The 24,640-nt window shown below is 37.8% G+C and overlaps 1 protein-coding gene, 1 long non-coding RNA gene and 2 pseudogenes across 2 annotated transcripts in view; 1 reads left to right on the forward strand and 3 right to left on the reverse strand.

Moving 5' to 3' along the window:
* Positions 1-215: 215 nt before the first annotated feature.
* On the reverse strand, positions 216-1,917 carry LOC103228875 (coilin pseudogene; annotated as a pseudogene).
* A 2,967-nt stretch (positions 1,918-4,884) lies between these two features.
* Positions 4,885-9,807, reverse strand: LOC140710085 (large ribosomal subunit protein eL21-like; annotated as a pseudogene).
* Positions 9,808-13,916: 4,109 nt separating this feature from the next.
* FBXO33 (F-box protein 33) overlaps positions 13,917-24,640 on the reverse strand; it is a 32,294-nt gene continuing 21,570 nt past the window's right edge. Inside the window, exons 2-4 of the mRNA XM_007986562.3 lie at positions 18,595-18,705; positions 17,367-18,052; positions 13,917-15,953 (exon numbers count right to left, since the gene is read on the reverse strand). Coding sequence (XP_007984753.1) covers positions 15,682-15,953; positions 17,367-18,052; positions 18,595-18,705 — 1,069 coding nt within the window. The 3' untranslated portion in view covers positions 13,917-15,681. The remainder of the gene's footprint in view (positions 15,954-17,366; positions 18,053-18,594; positions 18,706-24,640) is intronic.
* LOC140710086 (uncharacterized) lies at positions 16,325-23,550 on the forward strand. The gene is made up of 3 exons (XR_012090948.1): positions 16,325-16,763; positions 21,570-22,750; positions 22,908-23,550. It is a non-coding gene; the product is annotated as an uncharacterized lncRNA (long non-coding RNA).

Consider the following 24,640-nt stretch of genomic DNA (forward strand, 5'->3'; position numbering starts at 1 on the left):
TTACGTTTTGTTAACTGAAATTAAACCTGACAAACCCAAAGATCTACAAAACTGACACTCATGTTATTTTAAATGATGAGGTAGGTTGTTTCCTATGCAGTAAAGTGAAGATAACAAAAAAATCCACACAACTTCCAAATTCTCTTAAAAAAAAAATTTCGGATTATAGTCACTTTCACAAACAAGACATTCATTCTTAAAGTAGAGAGGTTATACTCAGGCAGGTTCTGTACTTGGAGATTCAATAATCAGTCTTGGGTCAATCAACTCTCTCCAAAATACAGTGATTTTGCTATCCTGTGTCACAGCGTACTCCACTACCTCGGTTCTATTTTCATTGTGATAAACCAAATCAAATTTCCCAGGTTCTCTCAAGGCAGGTAAGAATGGAAGAATTTGTGTATCTACTTGCTGGGTCTCTGGATTAGGGCTTAATATTCTTCTGGATGTTAGTTCTAAAAGCTTAAATGCAGTCTTTTCTCCAACTTGAGGGGCAGCTGCTTACAGTGGTAACAGACTATATAGTCCTTGTGTGTCTTTACTGGATTCTGGATAATAGATGAATTTGTTACCATGTCACTTAATCGCTGTTGCCTCTGGTTGTCAGTGCTTCTATTTACAATACAGGAAACAGGATGCCATCATCCTCCACCTCTCCCCCGCATGCCCCGTCCCCTAGCTCCCTTCCAAGAAAAAAGGTTCTCTCCTCTACCCCATCCTCTTCCTAAACTAGTGGGGAGAGACACACTAGGAGAAGGACCAGGAGCCTGTCCGCCACCATTTGAGCCAGAATACCTCCATCCAGCAGCACCTGCAGTATGTGATGACAACTCTGGTCCTGGACAACCTCTTCCTGCAAAAACGCCTACTGTCTTTAAGAAACCAGCAGCACACTCCAGGGTGCTTGATGACATCAAGCATTGGTCATCTGACTCTGAACTACAGTCTGAAATAGAAGATGTTGTTCCAGAAGTCTTGTCCTTGCTAGGGGTAAGGCTAAAGCCAGATTTTATACCCAGTTTGTCCGCAGTTGTATTTTTGGTAGAGGGTCCTTCCTTTGATAGCTCAGTTGGTAATTTCTCTGAGGAATTTCTGGCCTCCAAAGTGACTTTGCTGGAACCATCACTAATAGATTCATCACAAGACTCAGACTCCGAGAAGGAACTGGGACTCTCTTTTGAGCAAACGCTTACACTACCTTTCCTTTTGGCTTTAACAGGCTGTTTCTAGCAGAACCTTTTGGAGAACTGCATCTCTGATTGGCCCAGTCTTTTACTGCCTGTACTTCTGGAGACTTGGGATTCTTGGCCTTTTTTAAAATATTCACTTTTCTCTTTGCTGATTTTCTTTTGGTCTCTTTGTTATCATCACCCGCTGTGCCACAGGTTGCTTTATTTTTTTCTCTGTTTTTTTTTGGCTGACAGTCTGATCCGTAACAGCTTTTGGTTCCAGATCCAAGACCTTCTCATTATTGTTATTGTTCTCTTGCCTCTTCCGATGCTTCTTTGAATATTTGTAATCTGGTTCGGTTTCTTCATCCTCTAACTGAAATGCCCGCTTCTTGCTTTTCTAAGTGATAAATTAGTGTCACCAGTACTGATGATTACAGAATTCTCAGCAACTCCTCTCTCTTCTAATTTAACTCTGAGGCAGCAGTTGTCTCTCACCAGGCGCACGCTCTCTGCCGGGGGCAGGAGCCCCCGCTCCAGGTAGAGGCCTAGGAGGGCCCCAGAACTGCAGCTGAAGCGCTGATGGATGAGACTAGTGAGATCTGTGACGACTCGTCAGCTGTCCAAATCGACCAGAAGCCAGAAGGCCGTACAGTGCAGGGTAGCTGGCGGTGGGTAATCAAATTGAAGCCTTAGCCTAACGGTTTCGGAGGCTGCCATCTTGCTCCATGCTCAACGGAAGCCGACTTTCAAGTCTTATTGTTTAAGGAATACATTTTATAAGACTATAGCTACCATAGATAGCGTTTCATCTGATGGATTTGGGAAAAGTAAAGTGAAAACCTGAAAAGGATTCACCATTCTAGATGCATTCAGAGTATTTGTGATTCACAGGAGGAGATCAAGGTCTCAGCTTTGTAAGTACTTTGTAAGGAGTGGATTCCATGGATGGAATCCATGGAATGATTTTGAGGGGTCTAAGACATCAGGGGAAGAGGTCACTGCATATGTGGTAGAAATAGCAGGAAAACTAGAATCAGAAGTGGAGCCTGACAATGTGACTAAAGTGCTGCTGCAATCTCATGGTAAAACTTGAACAAATGAGGAACTGCTTCTATGGATCGGTAAAAAAGTGCGTTTTTGAGGTGGAATTTACTCCTGGTGAAGATGCTGTGATCACTGTTGAAATAACAAAATATTTAAAATATTCCATACACTTAAGTCAATAAAGCTGCCGCAGAGTACAAGAGGATTGAGTCCCATTTTGAAAGAAGTTCTGTGGATAAAAAGCTATAAAACATCATGGCATACTACAGGGAAAATGTCCACAAAAAGAAGGAATGGATGCAGCAAATTTCATTGTTGTCTCATTTAAGAAACTGCCAGATCCACTCCAGCCTTCATCAACCAGTACCCCCATCAGTCAGCAGCTATCAACATGGAGGTGATATCCTCCACCAGGAAAAAGACTGACTTGCTGAAGGCGCAGATTATTGTTAGCATTTTTTAGCAATATTTTAAAAGTTAAGGTCTGTACATGTTTTAGACATAATGCTATTGCACACCTAATACATTTCAGTATAAACATAACTTCTATATGAATTGTGAAAAAAAAGTGTGTGTGACCTGCTATATTGTATTATTCTCTTTATTGCAGTGGTCTGGAACTGAACTTGCAGTATCTCTAAGGTACAGCTGTACCCTAATGCCAAGTTCCCCCATCTGCTAATCATTTAGTGCCTTATGGAGAAACAACTGTTTTTATCAGAAATTAGATTTTAACTTTGGTCAATATACAAAGCTGTTGATAAAGTAAGGCATATCCATGTATTTATTGACAGCTATGCAAACAATCTTACCTTTTTTTCTTCATGTTTCTTTTTAGAGAGGCAGTTTTATTTTGCTGCATTGTTACCGCAATTTCAAACTTTATAATTTAAACCTTTTTTTCACATCTTTTCACATCCCTTTAAGTCTATAAATTTTATGTCCTTACCCAATTTCTCTCTGAAAAATGTTTTCCAGATGTAGCAATACTGTAATATTAATGCCAACCTAAATGTTAATATGCCATTCATTTGTGAAACATATTTGAGAGTCTTCTGTGTGCTAGTGTGTCCGGAATCGGTGGGTTCTTGGTCTCAGTGACTTAAAGAATGAAGCCGCGGACCCTTGCAGTGAGTGTTACAGTTCTTAAAGACTGTCCGGAGTTTTTTCCTTCTGATGTTTGGACGTGTCCAGAGTTTCTTCCTTCTGGTGGGTTCATGGTCTCCGTAGCTTCAGGAGTAAAACTGCAGACCTTTGCCGTGAGTATTACAGCTCTTAAAAGCGGAGCGTCTGCAGTTATTCCTTCCTTAAATCCGGAGTTGTTCCTTCCTCCCGTTGGGCTCACGGTCTCGCTGGCTTCAGGAGTGAAGCTGCAGGCCTCCGCAGGGAGTGTTACAGCTCATAAAGACCATGCAGACCCAAAGTTTGAGCAGCAGTAAGCTTTATTGCAAACAGGAAAACAACAATCCTTCCCCAACAGGGAAGGTGAGGCTAGAAGGTTTCCGCTGCTGGTTCTCCCAGCCTGCTTTTATTCCCTTATCTGACCCCACCCACATCCTGCTCCTTTTACAGAGAGCTGATTGGTCCGTTTTACAGAAAGCTGATTGGTCCGTTTTGACATGCTGCTGATTGGTGCGTTTACAAACCTTTAGCTAGACCCAGAGTGCTGATTGGTGCGTTTACAATCCTTTAGCTAGACAGAAAAGTTCTCCATGTCCCCACTAGATTAGCTAGACACAGAGCGCTGATTGGTGCTTTTACAAACCTTTAGCTAGACACAGAGTGCTGATTGGTGTGTTTACAAACCTTTAGCTAGACCCAGAGTGCTGACTGGTGCGTTTACAACCATTTAACTAGACACAAAAGTTCTCCAAGTCCCCCCACCCATCCCAGAAACCCAGCCATCTTCATCTCTCACCCTCTGTGGTACCCAGCCCAGGCACTCTGGCAACCCAGAGGGAGCTCGTCCCCTCATCAAGCCCTGCAGGTGCCCGCTGGTCGCGGGGCCCACTGAGCCTGCGCCCACCCGGAACTGCGCCGGTCCGAGAGCCCTGGCTCCTGCCCGTGCCTCTCCCTCCACACCTCCCTGGGAGCGGAGGGAGCCAGCTCCGGACTGGGCCAGCTCCAGAGAGGGGCCCCACAGTGCAGCGTCAGGCTTATGGGCTCCTCAAACGCAGCCAGAGCCGGGAGCGATCCAGGGCTGCTGGCACGTTGTCACCTCTCACTAGGCATGTTCTAAGTGCACAGGAGACAGGAACAAGATGGACAAGGTCTGCTCTTGTGGGACCTTACATTCTGTTAATAGCGGGAAGACAGATTTTAACAATGGATATGTTAAAAAGGCACTTGCAAATAGTGCATGCCAAAGAAAATGAAAACAGGTAATAATAGAATGTGCTCCAAAAAGCTGCTTTGAGGTGGTGAATTTTTTTAGCTGAGTTGTGAATAATAAAAAAGAATGTGAACATGGATAGGATAGCATTCCACAAATAGGAAACAAGTATAAATATGGCGCTGTGCAGAAAGAAATGGGCTTTCATTTTCAGGGAAAGAAAGATGGCTGGTATGATATGGAGTGGAGTGAGCACAGGAGAGCCTGAGAGATCAGGTCAAGAAGGAGACAGAGCCAGGTCGTGCCTATCTTTTTTTTTTTCTTTTTTCCAGTAGCTGTATGAGAGATAGGTTATGCTTGTCTTGAAGGCCATGTTAGGAAGTTAGTATTTTATTCTAAGAACAAGATGCCAGTGGAATACTTTTATGTGACCTAACAACATGTAAAATGAAAATCACTTTTATTTGTGTGTGGAGAATGAACTTTAAGGGGAGAAAGATGGAAAGTAAAGAAATAAACTGAAAGACTATTAAAGTAGTACAGCTGAGAGACAATGGCGGCAAGAAGAGATGGAGAAGGAAGAGAAGTGGATGACTTTAGGATGTATTTTAAAGTTATAGCCAAGGAGTTGCTGGTGGATTAGATGTAGAGAGTGAGAGAAAAAAGGGATCAGGAGTGACTTTTGGTTTTTGATTTGGGCAATTGGGTGAACAATAATGCCATTTATGGAAATGGGAAAAACTGGGGAGAAAAGTTCTGGAGGGGGTGAAAATCAAGAATAGAGAAATCTATTGAAGAATACAGACTAGAGATTGCCCTATTAAGTTGGAGAGGCCCATTTAGACATCCAAGTGGAGATTACTAAGAAGGAAGTAAACTCTGAGTCTGGAGCTTGTGGAGGAAGGCACTTTAGGGCCGGGGAAAATAATCTGGGAGTCATCAGCTTACAGGTAACCATGCCAGTGGATGAAATTATGTGGAGAGTGAATGTAGACAGAGTTGTGGAAATTTTCACAGTTTACATCAAGTATGTATGGAAGTCGCTTAACACTTTCAATTTAGAAACCTTTGCGATACATTTGGGAAGGCTAAAAAAAAAAAAGTGTCCATGAAATGCCTGAAAACCATGTCATCCCTTTCTGATAAATTTAAGCCTTGCAGTGCTTCTTCCAAGCCAAACATCCTCTGGCATGGTTTCCTCCTCCATGGGTATAAAAGTTTTATGACAAAATAGAGAAATATATTTTTATTTAAGGGGATTAACCTCAGAGTGAGTGAGAACCTTCCTGCTTAGATTTGATGAATCTTTCTGGCATTGTTCTAGTAAGAGAAATTTTATCAAAAGGGAATGAGTATCAGTCTGTCTCGGACTATGTTTTACTTTTTTTCCTCTCACTTAGCTTACTTGACTGATATGCTGCCGCTAAGTTTTAGGAGACCTTTGCATTAATCTGTTTCTCAGTAGGCTGTGCTGTGGGTATGTCTTACAAACAAGCAGCATAATTTGGCTACATACAAAGAGAATCCTTCTCTCAGGTTACTTTTCTGGATTTGAGTGTGACTTAGGAATCCTTGCATGAAATGCTATTTATCTTCCTTCAAAGGTGAGGATTTACTGGGAATGGGATTTTTCTTGTGCTAGAAAACACCCATCCTAGATTACCTTCAGTTCAAACTATTTAAAACAGCATTACAGAAGATTTAAAATATTTTAATATTTGAAAATATTTAAAATTCTGTCTGGAATGCTCTAGTAAGCCAGAAAAATTCTAGTGACAATGTTGAAAAATTCTAGTGACAATGTTAACATTTATCCTATGAGGCTAAATGTGACCTGTATGTTCCAGAATATTCAGGTGCAGCAGAGCTTGGAAATATGTAAATTAAAATGATTTCTTCCTGTATGTTTCAACTCCAAAGCTAGTTTTGATGCTTTAATTTCATGTATATTCTAACAGATTACATGGTATTTAGTCATGTGTTGAATTTGTACAATGCATTATGCATTAGCTTTTAAAAAGTTTTCATACCTATTTGTAGTGGCTTTGTATCCAGTGATTAGGCAGCACAGCTGTTAAAATTCCTGCCACAGACAAAACTAGTAATGTGACTGGGCTGGAATCCAGAGTATATTTCTATAAGATAAGGACCCTTAAGCAAACAACAAACATAACTACAATACCAGTCTCCACCCTTTAAAATCCCAATAATTTCCTAATATCATCAAATACCACCTAACATCCAGGAACTTAATATCATAAAGATCCATTCATATTTTTGCAATTGTGCAATTGTCTTTAAATTTTTTTTTTTGTTTGAATCAGTATCTAAATAAGGTCCAAATAGTATCCTCAGAGTGTCTGTTTTACTTTTGTCTTTAAATCCATGCAAAAAAATCTTAAAGTCTAGCTTACATAGTGTTTTAGTAAGATTATAGTATAATTGTTATATATTATCAAAGAATCTACTATGTCAAAAGAGTATTTTGGAGGAAAAAAATAAGGTAACTATGTAGATCTGAAAAAGTTTGATCAGTCAACTTTTTTTTTTTTTTCTCCAGCCCAGAAGTCTTTTATTTATTTATTTATTTTAACACCTATTATGCCATGAATTCATAAGGAATAGGTTCCAGCAGCTCAGGCTCCTTCCCATTGGTTCTCAAAAAGCGTGCTTCTCTGGGTGGAACAGGCTGGCGCTTCAGTTGAACCCAGGTACCTTTCTCTTTGGCTTCTTTCTTTTTCTGATCATTTTCCTTCACGCGTTTCAGGAAGCTATCTTGGCTCTTAGAGTGCTTAGTGTGCTCAATACACACATTAATTCTCTTGGCAAGAATCTTGCCCTTGTTTGTTTACAACAATGCCAACAGCATGCTGGGTAACATTGTAGACTCTTCCAGTTTTGCCATGGTAACACTTGTGGGGCATTCCTTTTTGAACAGTACCCATTCCCTTGATGTCTACGATATCACCTTTCTTATAGATTCGCATATACGTGGCCAAAGGAACAACTCCATGTTTTCTAAAAGGCCTAGAGAACATATATCGGGTGCCTCTCCTCTTTCCCTTTGTGTTAGTCATTTTGGCGAATTACTGGAACATGGCGGTTCCGGCGGAAAGGCGATCTGTGAACTTTATGACACGATGCCAAAATAGTCTGTTGATTTTATTAATTTAGTGGAAAACATGATCAATTCAGTCAGCTTAGGTATTAACAAAACTGCAAATTAATTAGCCTTTAAAAAATGTCTTCTATTTGTTGGGTCCACATATATAGCCAAGATAATATTTATATAGGACCACAATTATATATTGACCACAATTATGTATAAGACCACTTCAGGTCAGGTGTGGTGGCTCACGCCTGTAACCTCAGCACTTTGGGAGGCCGAAGTGGGTGGATCATGAGGTTAGGAGATCGATACCATCCTGCCAACATGTTGAAACCCCGTCTCTACTAAAAATACAAAAATTAGCTGGGTGTGGTGGTGTGTGCCTGTAGTCCCAGCTACTCTGGAGGCTGAGGAATGAGAATCGCTTGAACCTGGGAGGCCCAGGTTGCAGTGAGCTGAGATCGCGCCACTGTAGTCCAGCCTGGTGACAGGGTGAGATTCCGTCTCAAAACAAAACAAAACAAAAAACGCTTGAAAATCTTTAATAATGTCACCTCAGTTGAGTAGTTCTTAGCTTTCAGAAATAATTACAACTATAGTGCAGTGCCTATTCCAATTTTAGAACTGTCTTGTCTAACAATTGGCTAATCACATACCAACTATGTATTCTTTTTTTTTTTTTTTTTTTTTTTGAGATGCAGTCTCACTGTCACGAGGCTGAAGTGCAGTGCTGTGATCTTGGCTCACTGCAACTTCTGCCTCCAGGGTTCAAGCGATTCTCCTGCCTCAGCCTCCAGAGTAGTTGGGACTATAGGCTTACGCCACCATGCTCAGCTAATTTTTGTAGTTTTAGTAGAGATGGGGGTTTCACCATGTTGACCAGGATGGTCTCGATCTCTTGACCTTGTGATCTGCCTGCTTCAGCCTCCCAAAGTGCTGAGATTACAGGCGTGAGCCACTGCGCCTGGCCAATTATGTATTTCTTATTAAAGATTAGAATAAAATTATATGCATAGATTAGGTTATATAGTACACACACACACTTTGTATGTGTTAGATGTGTTAGGCATAAATTCATACACTTACATGATGATCATTCTGTTGCTTTGTTATTCCATAGATTTGGTGATACTGATAAATATACCAAGGGCAGTTTCATACAATGAAGGAGTTCTATCATCTGGGTTTAAATTCTACCCAAACTCTTACTGGCTTTACGACCTTAGACACAATTGTTAATTTTTCTATGCCTGTTTCCTTATACGTGAAATGAAATGATATCTACTCAAAGGTTGCTGTGAGAATTAAATGACAAAATACTTGTTTGTGAAATGCTCAAAATAGTGCTTTGCGCATAGTAAATATTTAATACATATAAGTTATGGCATTTCTTAGCCAATTTATTAACATTGTTTCTTAGAGAATTTACTTAAGTGATTTTTTTTTTTTTTTTTTTTTTTTGAGATGGAGTCTGGCTTTTGTCACCCAGGCTGGAGTGTAGTGGTGCGATCTCGGCTCACTGCAACCTCTGCCTCCCGGGTTCAAGCTTCTCCTGCCTCCACCTCCTGAGTAGCTGGGATTACAGTTGTCTGCCACCATGCCCAACTAATTTTTGTACTTTTAGTAGAGATGGGGTTTCGCCATGTTGGCCAGGCTGGTCTCCAACTCCTGACCTCAGGTGATCCGCCTGCCTCGGCCTCCCAAAGTGCTGGGATTACAGGCATGAGCCACCATGCCTGGCCTTAAGTGTGTATTTTGTAGCTAAAAGCTAGTCTTTTAAATACATATTTTTTATTTTAGCCGTCTTCAGTAGAAGTATTTCTAAAATGTATTAAATGCTCCATTAATTTATCCCAATATTCTGAACACAGTGTAATATTTTTATATGGATTCAAGTTCATTACAAATACCATTGCCCTGTATTTTAGGCTTGTTATAGGGGTGTTGACGTCTGTTTCAAACACCAAAATGGCCTAAGACTGATTATGTTCTCGCTTTCATGAATGTGTAAGCTTCCATACCTTTCACAGTCACTTCCTTCTCTTCCCTTTCTAATCCACTGTAGACTGAGAAACCTGATGAACAGGTTTATTAGAATTATGCTGAAAAGAAGACAAAGTGAGCTAGAAGGAATTGGAAATGGCTCTTCTGAGTGTGACACCTTTACCCATTAGTCAGGGACTAATCCAGCGCCACGAGTCTTTTATACTTATTTCTGGATCCTTGGCTACACTTCAAATAGGTGAGGTTGTTGGATATAATGTCCGTATTAAATAAGTATTAATCTAATGCCAATAGTGCTTTAAACTGAAATATGGTAGAGTCAATTACAGTGCCATTTTGCAGCTTTATTGAGGTGTAATTGGCAAAACTTGCATATATTTAAGGTACACAATGTGTTTTGATATATGTATATACTGTGAAATGATTACAATACTCAAGCTAATTAAAATATCTATCACCTCATATAGTTACCATTTTTGGTGTGGTGAGAACACCTGAAATCTACTCTTAGCAAATTTCAAATATACATTATTAACACATCACCCTACTGTAAATTAAATCTCCAGAATTTATTAATTTTATAATTGGAAGTTTATACCCTTTGACCAGTATCTCCCCTTTTCCCCCACACAGTGACATATTTTGAAAAATCTATTTAGAACTTTCCTACAAACAACTAGGCCTTAAACTCTCAGTAGATCTATGAGTCTCTTTCAAGTTACCGTGATTCAGTAATGCATGAAAAGATAGAAAGCAATACTCTGTCCTCCTGCCTTGGTCTCTGCTATGGTTTGAATGTGTCCCCCTCCAAAATTCATAGTTTAATCCCCAATACAAGAGTTGGAAAGTGGGGTCTTATAGAAGTTTAGGTCATGAGGGCTTCACCCTCAATAATGGATTGTTGATTGCCCCTATAAAAAGTGCTTACAAAAGTAGATTAGCGCTATCTCCTCTGCCATATCATACAATGTTGCTTTGGAGGATGTTGCATTCAAGGTGCCATCTTGGAGGTGGAGATAGGGCCCTCACCTGACACCAAACCTGCTGGTGTCTTGATCTTGGGCCTCCCAGCCTCCAGAACTCTGAGAAATCAATTAGTATTCTTTATAAATTACCCAGTTTCAGATCTTCTGTAATAGCACAAAATGGACTAAAACAGTTGGCTTTAGACTCAGGATTATGAAACAAGTCAGTCCATGAACATTCATTTGTTGGCAACTTGGATCAGTAAATTACAAATTATTTTTAAAAATAGGAAATAACAAAATATAACGAATGCCCATGCCCAGTTACAGATAAAATGACCTTCATGCCCATCCATACTGATCCTTGTCGTCATGCCTGCCTCATAGGTAAGCACTCTTGTGAAGAGGGTGTGAATGTTTTTTGTTTTTCATTATGAGAGAGTATATACTGAAGGATGCATTCAGAGCTAAAAGGCAAATAAACTGATAACTGACAGAATATATAAGCTTAAGGAGGAAAATGAATGACAAAATTTCTAGTGATCAAGAGTGAATTGCTTTTTAAAAACAGATGGTAAGTAGGCTGGGTGCGGTAGCTCATGCCTGTAATTCCAGCACTTTGGGAGGCAAAGGTGGGAGGATCGCTTGGGGTCAGGAGTTCAAGACCAGCCTGGCCAACAAAATAAAACCCCGACTCTACTAAATACAAAAGTTAGCTAGGCTTGGTGGCATATGCCTGTAGACCCAGCTACTTGGTAGGCCCAGGAGGTGGAGGATGCAGTGAGCTGAGATTGCACCACTGCACTCCAGCCTGGGTGACAGAGTGAGACTCTGTCAAAAAAAAAAAAAAAAAAAAGATTGTAAATACTAAATTCCTATAGCATTTAGATTCCATTATATATATTTTAAGAAGTCATGTATATAATTTAAACTGCTAATGTTTATAGCTGCTAAGATTATGACTGTTATATGTTTAACTTAAAAATATGCAAAGGGGTACATTTTTAGGGGCTAGAAAAACAAGTTAGAAAACATGGGATTAGAGAATACATCTAAAAGTGAAAATTCTGGGTTACAGGGCACAGGCAACTTCAACTTTACAAGATACTGCAAGTTTGCTTTCCAAAATGGATATATCAAGTTCCAGCTGTTTCCTCTTCCTTGCCAACACATGGTGTATCTTGCCCTTTTAAAAAATCTTTCAGAAAGGATGATTCAAGTATCCTGAAAACTTACTTATGATACATCATCCATTTCTTTCCACAACCAGCAAACCAAATTTATTAGTATACTGTACCAGAGGTGATACCCCGCAAGGACACTTAATGAGTCCTGGGGTGGCTGGAGCCTGGGTTGGTTGCCTTCTGATGCTTTCAGGCTCTTCTTCTGAGCAGTGGGAGTGGAGCTGAATCTGAAAGTAGGCCCCAGATAGAGCAAACTCACTTACTCACTACTCCTGGCCAGATGAAAATCACTGTCCATCACAGAAAAGGAGGGGCGGTCTACAAAGCTGTGAAAGCAATACGTTCCAGGTGTTCAAAGAGCAGGAAGGAACCCCAAGTGTGAGGCCCCCAGGTGTGGCTAGTTGGATTTGAAAGGGTTGGGAGCTGGAGGTGGGAGGAGGGCTCCCTGCAGCCTCTAATTGCCTTCACATATATATAAAGTTGGTGGCTGTTTACTCTTCAGTGGTGTCTCACCTAACAGTAGGATTATGTAAGGGAGATCACAAATTAGAGCATCATGATTTTAAAATAATTCTAACAAACATCAATTTGAATTTAAAATTAACTCACAACATTATTTCCCAAAGAAAGAAAAAGAAGCGTTAAATTTCTTAGTTTCAACTGCATAAATTATGGGTTATTTTTTAAAAAGACCTAAAAATTACCTGTTTGTGGGGTGTTTCTCATTGGTGACAGTATTAAAACATTTTAATCAAATGTTAATTAAATCAATTAAAACATCTGGCAAGATTTTACTTGAAAGTTCCAAATTCAGTATTTTTTCCTCAAATCATCTACATTTTTCATCATTTAATTTAAAAAAAGTAATTTTTCTCTAATTCTTTCTGGTTTATACCAGTATGCTGTACAATATTTTCTATGTGTGCTACAGCATGACAAAGGTTGGGAAACACTGATACAATGTGGTATGTTCCCTGGGTATCATTCACATGTGCTACGTTACTCCATTAGCACTGTGTTATGTTACTGGCTTCATAAGGATCCAATCTGATTCATGCTTTAAGTCCCAAGCAAGTTCCTGCATCTTTGTGTTCAATTTCTGCATCTTTGTGGCGGGGAAATGGAAAGTAATTTTAGATAGATACATAAATTTCATATAGTTTAATAAGCTATGTTTTGAAAATATTTAATACCTTTGTTTAAAGATGATCTCGTGTATCTGTGGGCTACTGAGCTAACAGCAACGGAAAATTTCAATGAAGAATCGGAATTTTAGCTAGACAAGTCCAATCCTTCATTTTAAAGATGAGGAAACCAAAACTGAAAGAGGTGTTTGTGGTCGAGTAGAGCCAGAGCTTAGACTAGAAAACAGATGTCAAGCCTCCAAAATTTAGAGCTTCACTACAATGACCTTAACTTGCATGCTATTCACATTAGATTTTCCTTTTTCATACATTTTGGGTATGTCTTAAATATATACTTAAACTTGTTGATTCATTCAAAGGAGTTAGATGTGTCCAGGAAGTAATGAAGTGGTAAGTATAAGGACAATTATTTGTGAACACCAGATTATTCCAAGATAAAGCAGTACCTGGAAGAGTCAATGTCTGGAATGATAAGGAAGGGAAGATGGAAGGAAGAAAAGTAGTCCTTTTGTTTCCTATAAATAAGAGCTGTGAGTCTCAACAACCAAGAACAGAGATTAGAATACCAAAATAAAGGAATATAGGGGTTTATGAAGAATTTAATATTAGCATATCTAAGTATTTCTGCATTTGGTATCTTTTAAAAAACAGCCCCTCTAGTCTATAAATTAAGTTTTACTATATTGATAATGTATTCTAGGTGCATAATATATTGAGATTTTGGGCTAAGAAATCCAGTGTTTGTTTTTAAGCTTGTATTTTGTCAAAGTGAATTTTTGTAAAAAAATTCTCCAAACTATTCAGCTAAGACTTTTTATAATGTATTCTCAAATTTAAGCTTTGCTGCACCAGAATACAACCAGAATACTAACACATTATTATACACAATATAAGGATTATTGCAGTTTATTTAACACTAAAAGTAGTCATGCTTCATATACAATAAAATATATTACAATGATCATTTTTAATGCTTTATTCATTGATTAAAAGAATATACATTTAACATAAACCATACAACATCAGTCATCAGGTCAAACATTCAGCTGGTTTCCTTACAGTTTCTGTCAGGAGTTATTTTATCTGATCACATTTATAAGATAAAATCTCACCACATCTGGCATTTACACACACTGTGCCAGTGGATTCACACTACTGATGTACATATAAAATCCGCATGGTATGTGCTCACTGGAGACAAAACAGTGCACACCTGTCAAAAGGTCATTTTAATATAAGATGGTAAAACCATTTGTAAAACACATATAAACTTTTTTCCATAAATAGAATCATATCTGGACATCTGTTGCATAAATTGTGTTTCCAAAGCTTACAATAGAGCAGCCAGGTCTCAGCACTGCTGGGCACCCAGGTTGGCTACTTACTTTATTATTGCAGACTGTCCTTTAACATTAAATGCACAACATTCGTACCACTTAAAACTGGGGTCAGGTGGAAGTCTCACAGAGACCACGTCTGTACCGCGGTTGCCCTGAAACAGTTAATAGGCTTTTAAAGCCTCTCAGATATAACAAGGTTTTAAAACATACTTCATGGAATGTTCTTCATGTATCATAGCAGCTCATACCTGTGATAGAACAAGCTTTCAGTTTTTCCTTTCTTTCCTTTACATTCACTATTCACAGTGAAACAGGTGCATGTTTTTTTTTTTTCTTTTTTTTTTTTGTTTTGTTTTTTCAGAGTTCTGAGGTTGCTGACTGAGCCACAGCACAGCTGTGTACCACAGGTCGAAATTCGACCTTAAATATTACAATCTAGCAGTATCTGGCTGGCCAGAGTGGGCCGGCCCCTGCCAGCATGTGGGCACTTCTTCATTAAGTCTATTCTTTGGCAGCTGACACGCGTGCTGACAGAGAAAAATCCAGTGACTTGTTGTTAGGGATTTCACGACTAATGTTTTTGCAAGCATGTGTATTTACAACTCTGTATTTTTATTTCCTTTAGGAGGTTTTACTCTGAAATACAGTTTCTTTCTTCCCCCACTATTTGAAATCTAGGCTAAATGAATGTGTAATGTAATTGATGAATAAAATTATGTCAGATATAGTTAAAAAAAATCCAACGATTTCAGTGTTCATGTTTATGTAAATGCATTTTTTTTTTTTTTAAAAAAGGATTAAGCAATGTTCTAGTACTATACAAAATTCAAAATGGTAACTGGTGATACCGACTATTAGATATTAATGAAAGTTAAAGTCTTGGCTTTTGTGTTACAGATAATTCATTTGGGATATTATTTATCTTCCATTTGAAATCAAAATTAATGAAATGCTATCAGAATGCATGGATGCAGTGCATTGCATATAAATCTACCAGGCTATGGATATATATCTATGTATGTATAAAAATATTTTGGCTCCTGAGCTCTGAACTCTGACACACAAAGAATAAAAACGTCGAAAAGGCAGAGTAATTCAGTGAAAAATAAAGTTAGCCAGCAACCCCAGACAATCTTCGGCTGTATATCCTTAAGGTTTGGTAACAAGTCCATTAACCGTGAAAGCCCTATACATTGTCACTTTGAACTTCTAAACCAATACCCGACTACGTTCTTTGATCAAGAAGTAGAATATACATATATAATTCTATAAAGCTAATACTGATTAAACACAGCACAAAAGGATTAATTCACACTACTGAAAAAAAAAACATAATAGGACCCTACTTGCATATGTAATCACAGGAATTCTACATTTAAAAAAAAGCTATATGTCTTCACTGAAGCTTTGCATCTCTCTGTAAAAATGACGATTTGGTTCAGTGAAGACACTGAGTGATTCGATGTCCATGACTGCGTGCCAAGGTTGACCCAGGCCCAGGGATACCTGCTCAATAAGGTTATGCACTGGATCTACATCCTGGTCGGCCAGTTCACCTTGGTCAAAATCAATGCTTTCTTCGGTGACTTCAAGCACTTTCAGATCAGAGCCCCGAAGACGAGCAATGGCAATGAGGTTGTGTGCCCACACCGTGTAACCTGAAATATAAACAAAAGACAACACTGTCATTTCCTTTTCTCTTTGATAAGTCTGTCTTTTCCTCATTCAAAGCTTCTAGAGAAGCTTCAAATTTGTATCTCACTTACCATTTTGGTCTTTTTCCTTTAGAAATATATTGAAATTGGAATAGGAAACATGGTTTATAGCCCAGAAAAGAAAAAGGCTACAAGTTGTGTTCAAGAGTACCAATCTATGAAGTAGTATCATAAAGGATTAGATCCAGTAAAACAGACATTTAAAGTATATACAAATAAATTTTACAGCTTTGGGTAACAATGTACCATAAGGATGAAATTTTTAGTTCATATATACACGTATCTGTTAACCACATATGGTAAATGTATTTTTCATTTGTGAAAATACACGTATCTGTTAACCACATATGGTAAATGTATTTTTCATTTGCGAAAAATCATCTCTTATAATGCTTCACAAAGTTACGAAGTGACACTTTAAAGGTAAACTGTTAATGGTCAGTAGCAAATATGTAAATTATAAAACAATCATGGAATGATATATACCAACTTCAGAATAACTACTACTGGGAAGGAATAAAGGGGGATGAATGTGGGGAGCTTTAGCTTAAAGAAGAAAAAGGCTTTAAAAAGACTGGCTTAAATTAACTTTTAAATAACCTGATATGTCTTTACCCCACTGTGTTTACCACTTTCAGGATTGATCTAGTCTTTTCTACCACCTCTGACGACTGGCATAAAGCAAGACTTGAAAAGCAAGACATATATTCCCAAATACAAAGGGACGCTAAAAAAAAAAATGAAACAGTGCTGGTAAGATAGCTAATAAGAGAGTTTAAGACATTCTTATAGACTACTTTGTAATTATCTTACAAGTATCCAAAAAGGAAGTAAATTTATTTGTCAGAATACCAACTCTTGATCCAAATGAGAACAGGTCACATTAAAATGAAAGAAGCATCTCAATGGAACCAATCGTTAAAAAAATTACACACATTAATACTTTGATACCAAGAACCTAAAAGATGAGGTAGTGAGCATGAAAGAAATAATACGTTCTCTTCCCCAACGCTATGTTTTAAGGGGTCGAGTGATTAGAGGAAATGTATCTACCACAGGTATGTGTGCTTTCTTAGACAGTTAAATTAATTTCACTGATTTTTTTTTTTTTTGAAATACCGCCATTCATATGATGGACAAAAAAGTAACAGGGAAGCTGGAGCAGAACACTTAGGGTTAAATATGATTTTCCTTTTGTAAGTGATACATCTTGCAAGCTTTAGAAAGCATAAGAATCTGCATATCAAGTTGATACAAGATTTCTTGATACTATAAAGGTTAGTGCTATCTCTTTACTGGCATAAAATGTTTTCAGTGTAATTCCAGTATTAGATTATAATGAACAAAATCACCTACCATGAATTGCCAGAAGAGAGAGCTTTGTGCACCTCCATGCTAATAAAACCAACGGATCTTCATTTCGGTTGTCACTAAGATCTGGAAAACCAGACGTGTCAATCACATCATTCATTAAAATAAAATGAGTGAGGAACTTGTCATATTGCCTGGATATAAGATCAACAATAGCCCCTGAAACACAAGTGATATAGCTATCGAAATGAATCCTCTCTAGTGGTATACTGGGTTTCAGAATCTTTAACATATCTTCACTCTTGATATCAAAAGCCATTATATAGACCCGAAGGTTGGTGCTCTTTCGTGACAGGGCTTTCCAATGCTCATCATTTGGCATGTTGTCCAGAGACTTGTGCATTATGGAAACATTGTGAACCAGAAGAGACAGTCGCTGCAAAGGCACATGGTTGCTATCAGTTAAGACTCTTGCCATCTCAGCTGTAAAGTCACAAAAATCCAAGGCAAGTGAGTGCAGATTCACGAATCGCTCCAGTTCAACTGCAGTAATAAGACTGCTGTTACCAGGAATATTATTGTCAAGTAAACTCAGGTGCTCCATGGTGTTGGCAACAGCATTAGAGAGAGATGACAGTGATGTTGGCGTTACTATTTCCAGCATAAACCCACAGGACAGCCATTTCAGTTGCCTACTATTACTCAGGATTTCTTCAAACAGTTGCTGAATTCTATAAGGAAAACACATGCCACGGTGATCCCATTAACATTCAGTTCTAATCTTTTAACACTGACTTTTGAAAACAGGCCATGAAAAGCATGCAATTTTGAGATCTATTTTTCCTCATTAGGTAATTTCTATTCAACCCACAGTAAATACCATTAAAATTCACATTAAAATGTAATGAAAATGTATATTAAACACACAGATCTATTAAACACACAGAAATATGCTCCTCATCCACGAAAAGCACCACTTATACCCGTTTAGTAGAAAAGTATGATGACATACGGTTTATGTTATAGCAAAGGCAAGTAGGGAAATAATTTTAAATAGCAATAATTATTCACTAAGTTATTTGATTTGTCTTAAAGATTTATGAGATGGAATGGCAGATGCTGATCACTGTATTTTATCATTAAAACATTTCCAGGACCTATGTTCCTTTCAGGAAAAAAATCATTACTCTTCTGTTTGTATCTCATAATTTATTAGAAAAAACACATTATTAATAAATAGTACAACCTCCTTTCCATTAACCATGTAACTTACTGTTTAATTTTTTTGCCATCAGGGTCCACCTTGCTGAGGTATGTATTTGACAAACTTCCTTGCTGTTGTAGAACACTTATGTCTCCAAAAAGACTAAACTTCTGAAGGTTCCTACAAGAAAAATAATTTAAAATGATTTTCTAAATAATTTATACTTAAAAAAATGTAAATATAAAAAATAAGAATATGCAAAGGGGATATTCTAGCAAGGTTTCTATTTTATAACTCACTTAGAATCCAGTTAAGTACTTTCAGATTTCTTTATACATACATTCAGATTTATTTATACATACAAAGCAACATGATACAGGAGAAGTGGCAAAAGCTTTAAAAAAACCAGGACTACGGTATAAAGATTAGTTCAGGAACTCAATATTATAATGACCATGGAAAAGTCTCTTAATGTGCCTGAGACTCAATTCTTCATCAGTAGTAACAATACCTACCTTATAGGGTTTAGGGATAAATAACACAATGACATATGACAAACTATATAAGCTCTAAATTTTACAGAGATGATAATTACAATATAAACATTTCCTCAAACCAGTTAATTTAGTTAACATGTTAAATGCTCCAGGGTAAATCACTGCCCTGAAGATACGTACTCAGTAAGAAATATTCCTTAACTAAAATCTAAAGAGAACCTTCTCCAGTTTTATGATCAAACTATATAGCTTATGAACAAGGGAAGTAGAAAACTATGTAAGGCTAGGTGCGGTGGCTCACACCTGTAGTCCTGGCTGGCACTTTGGGAGACCAACGCCAGGGGATCGCTTGAGGCCAGGAGTTCAAGACCAGCCTGGCCAACATGGCGAGACCTTGTCTCTACTGAAAATACAAAAATTGGCTGGGCATGGTGGCATACACCTGTAATCCCAGCTGAACCGGGAGGCGGAGGTTGCAGTGAGCCGAGATCGTGCCACTGCACTCCAGCCTGGGAGACAGACTCTACCTAAAAAAGAAAATGATGTAAAAATCTTTTGGTTTTAGATAATTTTAGCTACAAAACATATAGTTTTCTAATAGTAAAATTGTAAATAAAAAGGAGAACAACAAATGGATAAAGATAAACTCCTGAGTCCAATAATAACCAACTAGAGATTCCATTTATAACATAAAATGGGATAATTTTAATTAAAAAATATATCATCTACAACAGTGATACAAGATTTAAATAAATGAAAAATACCTTTTCTTTTTTTTTTTTTTTTGGAGACAGTGTCTCGCTCTGTTGTTCAGGTTGGAGTGTAGTGGTATGATCATGGCTCACTGCAGCCTCAACCTCTTGGGCTTAAGTGATCCTTCCAGTTCAGCCTCCTGAGTAGCTGGGACCACAGGCATGTGCCACAATATGTGGATAATTTGTAATATTTTGTAGAGATAAGGTCTTGCTATGTTCCTCAGGCTGGTCTTGAACTTGTGGGCTCAAGTAATCCTCCCATACTGGACTCTCAAAGGGCTGAGATTATAGGTATGAAATACCATGTCTGGCCCGAAAATACCATTTCTTGATGGTATGTCACATTTTCTCAAGTAAATCACCTTAATTGCACTGAAAAGCCCAATGATTCTAAAATTTAGCTTGAGGAATAATCATTAATTCGTTTATTCATTTAACCGACAATTCCCTGAGGGCCTACGAAGTACCAGGAACTGTGCTATATATTAGGGACACAATAGTGATTCAGTGCTGTGAAGGACAAGTATCCATAAAAGTGGATATTTGGCTTTGGAGAATATAAGGTTTTATATAAAGTAGAAAAAATATATCACACTCAATTCCTAATATAATACTCAGGCTGTCATACAATCTCAGTACTTTCCTCCTTTCAACTCAACTTTCATTTATTTGGTGGTATTAAAATACATATGGAAGAGACTTTTACTTCTTTTACAAAGAATTAAACAAGGACAACTGCCTTCCCTCTGTAAACAACTATAAAACTAGACAAAACATAAAATAATTGTTTTCAGACACTGGACAATAAGCAATATAGGACTCTGATCCTGGAAGATGGGGAAAAAATGAAGTGTGTACTATAATTGCCTGAGATTATGGCCTGGAGAGAGTTTTCAGGTTACAACATAGCCTGGTAGTCTGAGTGGAGGAGACAGAGATTTTAGGGAGTTTGCAGTCTAGAATTTTAGGGCAGAGTACCAAAGACAAAGGAAATGTACAGAGAGAGCTTCACAGATTTGCAAAGACTTCATATTACCCAGGTTTTTGGCTGAGTAATGATTTGTACACATGTGGGGCAAAACTACAAGGCTGAAGAAGAGAGTACCGCTGGAAAGCAGTAGAGTCCACACAGTGGTAAGGAAACATGGCTCACAACTAGGAGAAAAATCCATCAACAGAAATATACTCAGAAATGGCAGATGAAGGATTTAGGGAATGAATTTAAATCAGCTATTAAAACTATACTCCATAAAACTATTTATCAATAAAAAGAATATGGATTAGAAAGGAAGAAGCAGAAGTGTCCTAATTTGCCAATTACATGATCATTTACACAAAAATTCTAAGGAATCTAAAAAAAGCTACTATGAGTTTAGTAAGGTTAATGAGTTGAGTAAGGTCACATGATACAAGGTCAATATATAAAAATCAATTGTATTTCTACACGCTAGCAATGAACATTTGGAAATTAAAATTTTAAAAAGCACTGTTTACAGTAGTATCAAAAATACAAAATATTTAGGAATCAACTGAACAGAAGTATCAATGCTGTACATTGAAAACCACAAAACATTGTTGAAGTAAATCTAACAAGATCTAAGTAAATGGAATTCCACATCTGTTGGCTGGAAGTTTCAATACTGTAAACATGTCAATTCTCCCAAAATTGATCAACAGACTCAACACAATCCTAATAGGTACTATGCTTTACAACAGATCTCTAGAAATTTTTCATCTTGCAGAACAGAAATTTTATACTCATTAACAATTTTCCATTTTTCCCTCCCTACAGCCCTAGCAATCACCGTTTTATTCTCTGCTTCTGGGAGTTTGACTATTTTAGATACCTCACGTAAGTGGAGTCATGCAGTATGTATCCATCTGTGACTGACTTTTTCACGTAGCATAATGTCCTGTGGGTTCATCCAGGTTGTTGCATACAGTAGGATTTCTCTTTATTTTTAAGGCTTAATATTTTTCCATTGCATGTATATATCACATTTTCTTTATTCATCTCTTGATGGACATTTGTATTGTTTTCTTATATTGGCTAATGTGAATAATGGTGCACTGAACGTGGGTGTGCAGATATCTTTGAGATCCTGATTACAACCTTTTTGTATACATATCCAGAAATATTCCATTACTGGATCATACAGCAGTACTATTTTTAATGAATCTCCATATTGCTTTCCACAGTGGCTGCACCATTTTACACTCCCACAAACAGTTGTATAAAAGCTCCAACTTTTCTACATCCTCACAAATGTCTATTTTAGAGACAGGGTCTCCGGTTGCCAAGGCTGGAGTGCAGGGTGCCATCTTGTCTCACTGCAGCCTCAACTTCTCAGGCTCAGGCGATTCTCTTACCTCAGCCTCCTGAGCAGCTGGGACTACAGGTGTGCGCCACCATGCCTAGCTAACTTTTTTTGTATTTTTTAGTAGAGACAGGGTTAACCATGTTGGCCAGGCTGGTCTTGAACTCCTAGACTCAATCAATCTGCCTGTTTCAGCCTCCCAAAGTGTTGGGATCACAGGCGTGAGCCACCAAGCCTGGCCTTAAATTTATTTTTGATAACAGATATGCTAAGATGTGAGTTGATATCTCACTGTGGTTTTGATCTGCATTTCCATGATTAATGATACTCAGCATCTTTCCATATACCTGGAGGCCATTTGTATGTCGTCTTTGGAGAAATGTCTATTTGTTTTTTGCTTGTTTTAAGATTAGGTTAAATTTGTTTTTTTTGCTATTGAGTTATATGAGTTACTTATATATTTTGGATATTAACCTCTTACCTTGATAGATGTTTTGCTAATATTTAACTTCTATTTTTCTTTGTTTTCTGGACATGGAGTCTCACTCTGTGGTCCAGGCTGGAGTGTAGTGCGCCATCTCGGCTCACTGTAACCTCTGGCTCCCAGATTGAAGCAATTCTCCTGCCTCAGCCTCTCAAGTAGCTAGGATCACAGGTATGCACCACCACACCTGTTTTTTTTTTCTTTTGTATTTTTTTTTTAGTAGATAGAGGTTTCACTATGTTGGCCAGGCTGGTCTTGAACTCCTGACCTCAGGTGATCTACGCCTCAGCCTCCTTACTTTTATCTCACCTTTTTTTTTTTCTTTTAGACAGGGTCCTGCTGTTTCCCAGGATGGAATGCAGTGGCGTAATCATGGCTCACTGTAGCCTCGATCTCCTGGGCTCAATGGATCCTCCCACCTCGGCCTCCCAAGCAGCTGGGACTACACATGCATGCTACCACACCCAGCTACTTTTGTATTTTTTTGTAGAGATGGGGTTTTATCATGTTGTCCAGGCTGGTCTCGAGCTCCTGGGCTCAAGCAATCTGCCTGCCTCAGTCTCTTCAGCTTGCTTTTTAATTTTGTTGATTGTTTTCTTTTCTGTACAGAGCTTTTATTTTGATACAGTCCCACTTGCCTATTTTTGGTTCTGTTGCCTTTGTTTTTGGTGTCAAACCACAAAGTCATTGCCAAGACCAATGCCAAGAAGCTTTCCTCCTATGTTTTCTGTGAGAAGTTTTACAGTTTCAGAATTTATATTTAAGTCTTTGATCCATTTTGCTTTGATTTCTGGCCATGGTCTACGATAGGATCCAATTTTCTTCTTTTGCCTGTGGATTTCCAGTTTACACAACACATTTGTTGAAGAGACTATCCTTTCCCCATTTTATGTTCTTGGTACCCTTGTCAAAGATCAGTTAATCATAAATGAGTGGGTTTATTTATGGGGTCTCTCTTCTGCTCCATTGGTCTATACATCCATCTTTATGCTAGTATGATACTGTTTTGATTACTGTAGCTTTGTAATGTATTTTGAAATTAGGAAGTATGATGCCTCCAGTTTTGTTCTTTTTCAAGACTGCTCTGGCTATTTGGGGTCTTATGTAATTCCATATTAATTTTAGGATTGTTTTTCTATTTCTGTAAAAAATGTCACTGAGGTTTTAATAGAGATTGCATTGAATCTGTAGACTGCTTTGGGTAGTATGGAGATTTTAACAATATTATTTTTTCCAATCATGAACATGAGATATTTTTCCATTTATTTGTATCTTATTTAATTTCTTTCATCAGTAAAACTGAAGACTTTCACCTCTTTGGCTAAGTTTATTCCTAAATATTTTACTCTTTTTGATGTTACTGTCAATGGGATTTTCTTAATTTCCTGTTGAATGTATAGAACTGCAACTGATTTCTGTATGTTGGTTTTACATCCACCAACCTTGCTGAATTTGTTTATTAAGAGTTTTTTTTGGGTGGTGTCTTTAGTGTTTTCTATATATAATGTCATGTCATCTGCAGACACTTTCAGTTTTTCTTTTCAGATTTGGATGCTTTTATTTTTCTTCCCTAATTGCTCTGGCTAGGACTTCCAATACTGTGTTGAATAGAAGTGGCAAGAGCAGGCATCCACATCTTGTTCTTGATCTTAGAGGAAAAGGTTCCAGTTTTTCACTGATGAGTATGATGTTAAGCTAAGAGCTTGTCATACATGGCCATATATGGACTTTATTATAATGTTGAAGTACATTCCTTCTATGGTTAATTTTTTGAGTGCTATATCATGAAAGAATGTTGAATTTCATCAAATGCTTTTTCTGCATCTATTGACATGGTCATGATTTTTATCCATTGTTACAATGTGGCATATTATATTATTGATGTGCATATGGTGAACCATGCCTGCACTCCAGGGATAAATCCCATTTAGGATGTACGATCCTTTTAATGTGCTGTTGAATTTGGTTTGCTAGTATTTGTTGAGGATTTTGGTATCTATGTTCATCAGAGACACTGACCTATAATTTTATTGTTAGTGTCCTTATCTGGCTTTGGTATCA

This window comes from Chlorocebus sabaeus, chromosome 24 (assembly GCF_047675955.1).
Source record: "Chlorocebus sabaeus isolate Y175 chromosome 24, mChlSab1.0.hap1, whole genome shotgun sequence".
Taxonomy (NCBI): Eukaryota; Metazoa; Chordata; class Mammalia; order Primates; family Cercopithecidae; genus Chlorocebus; species Chlorocebus sabaeus.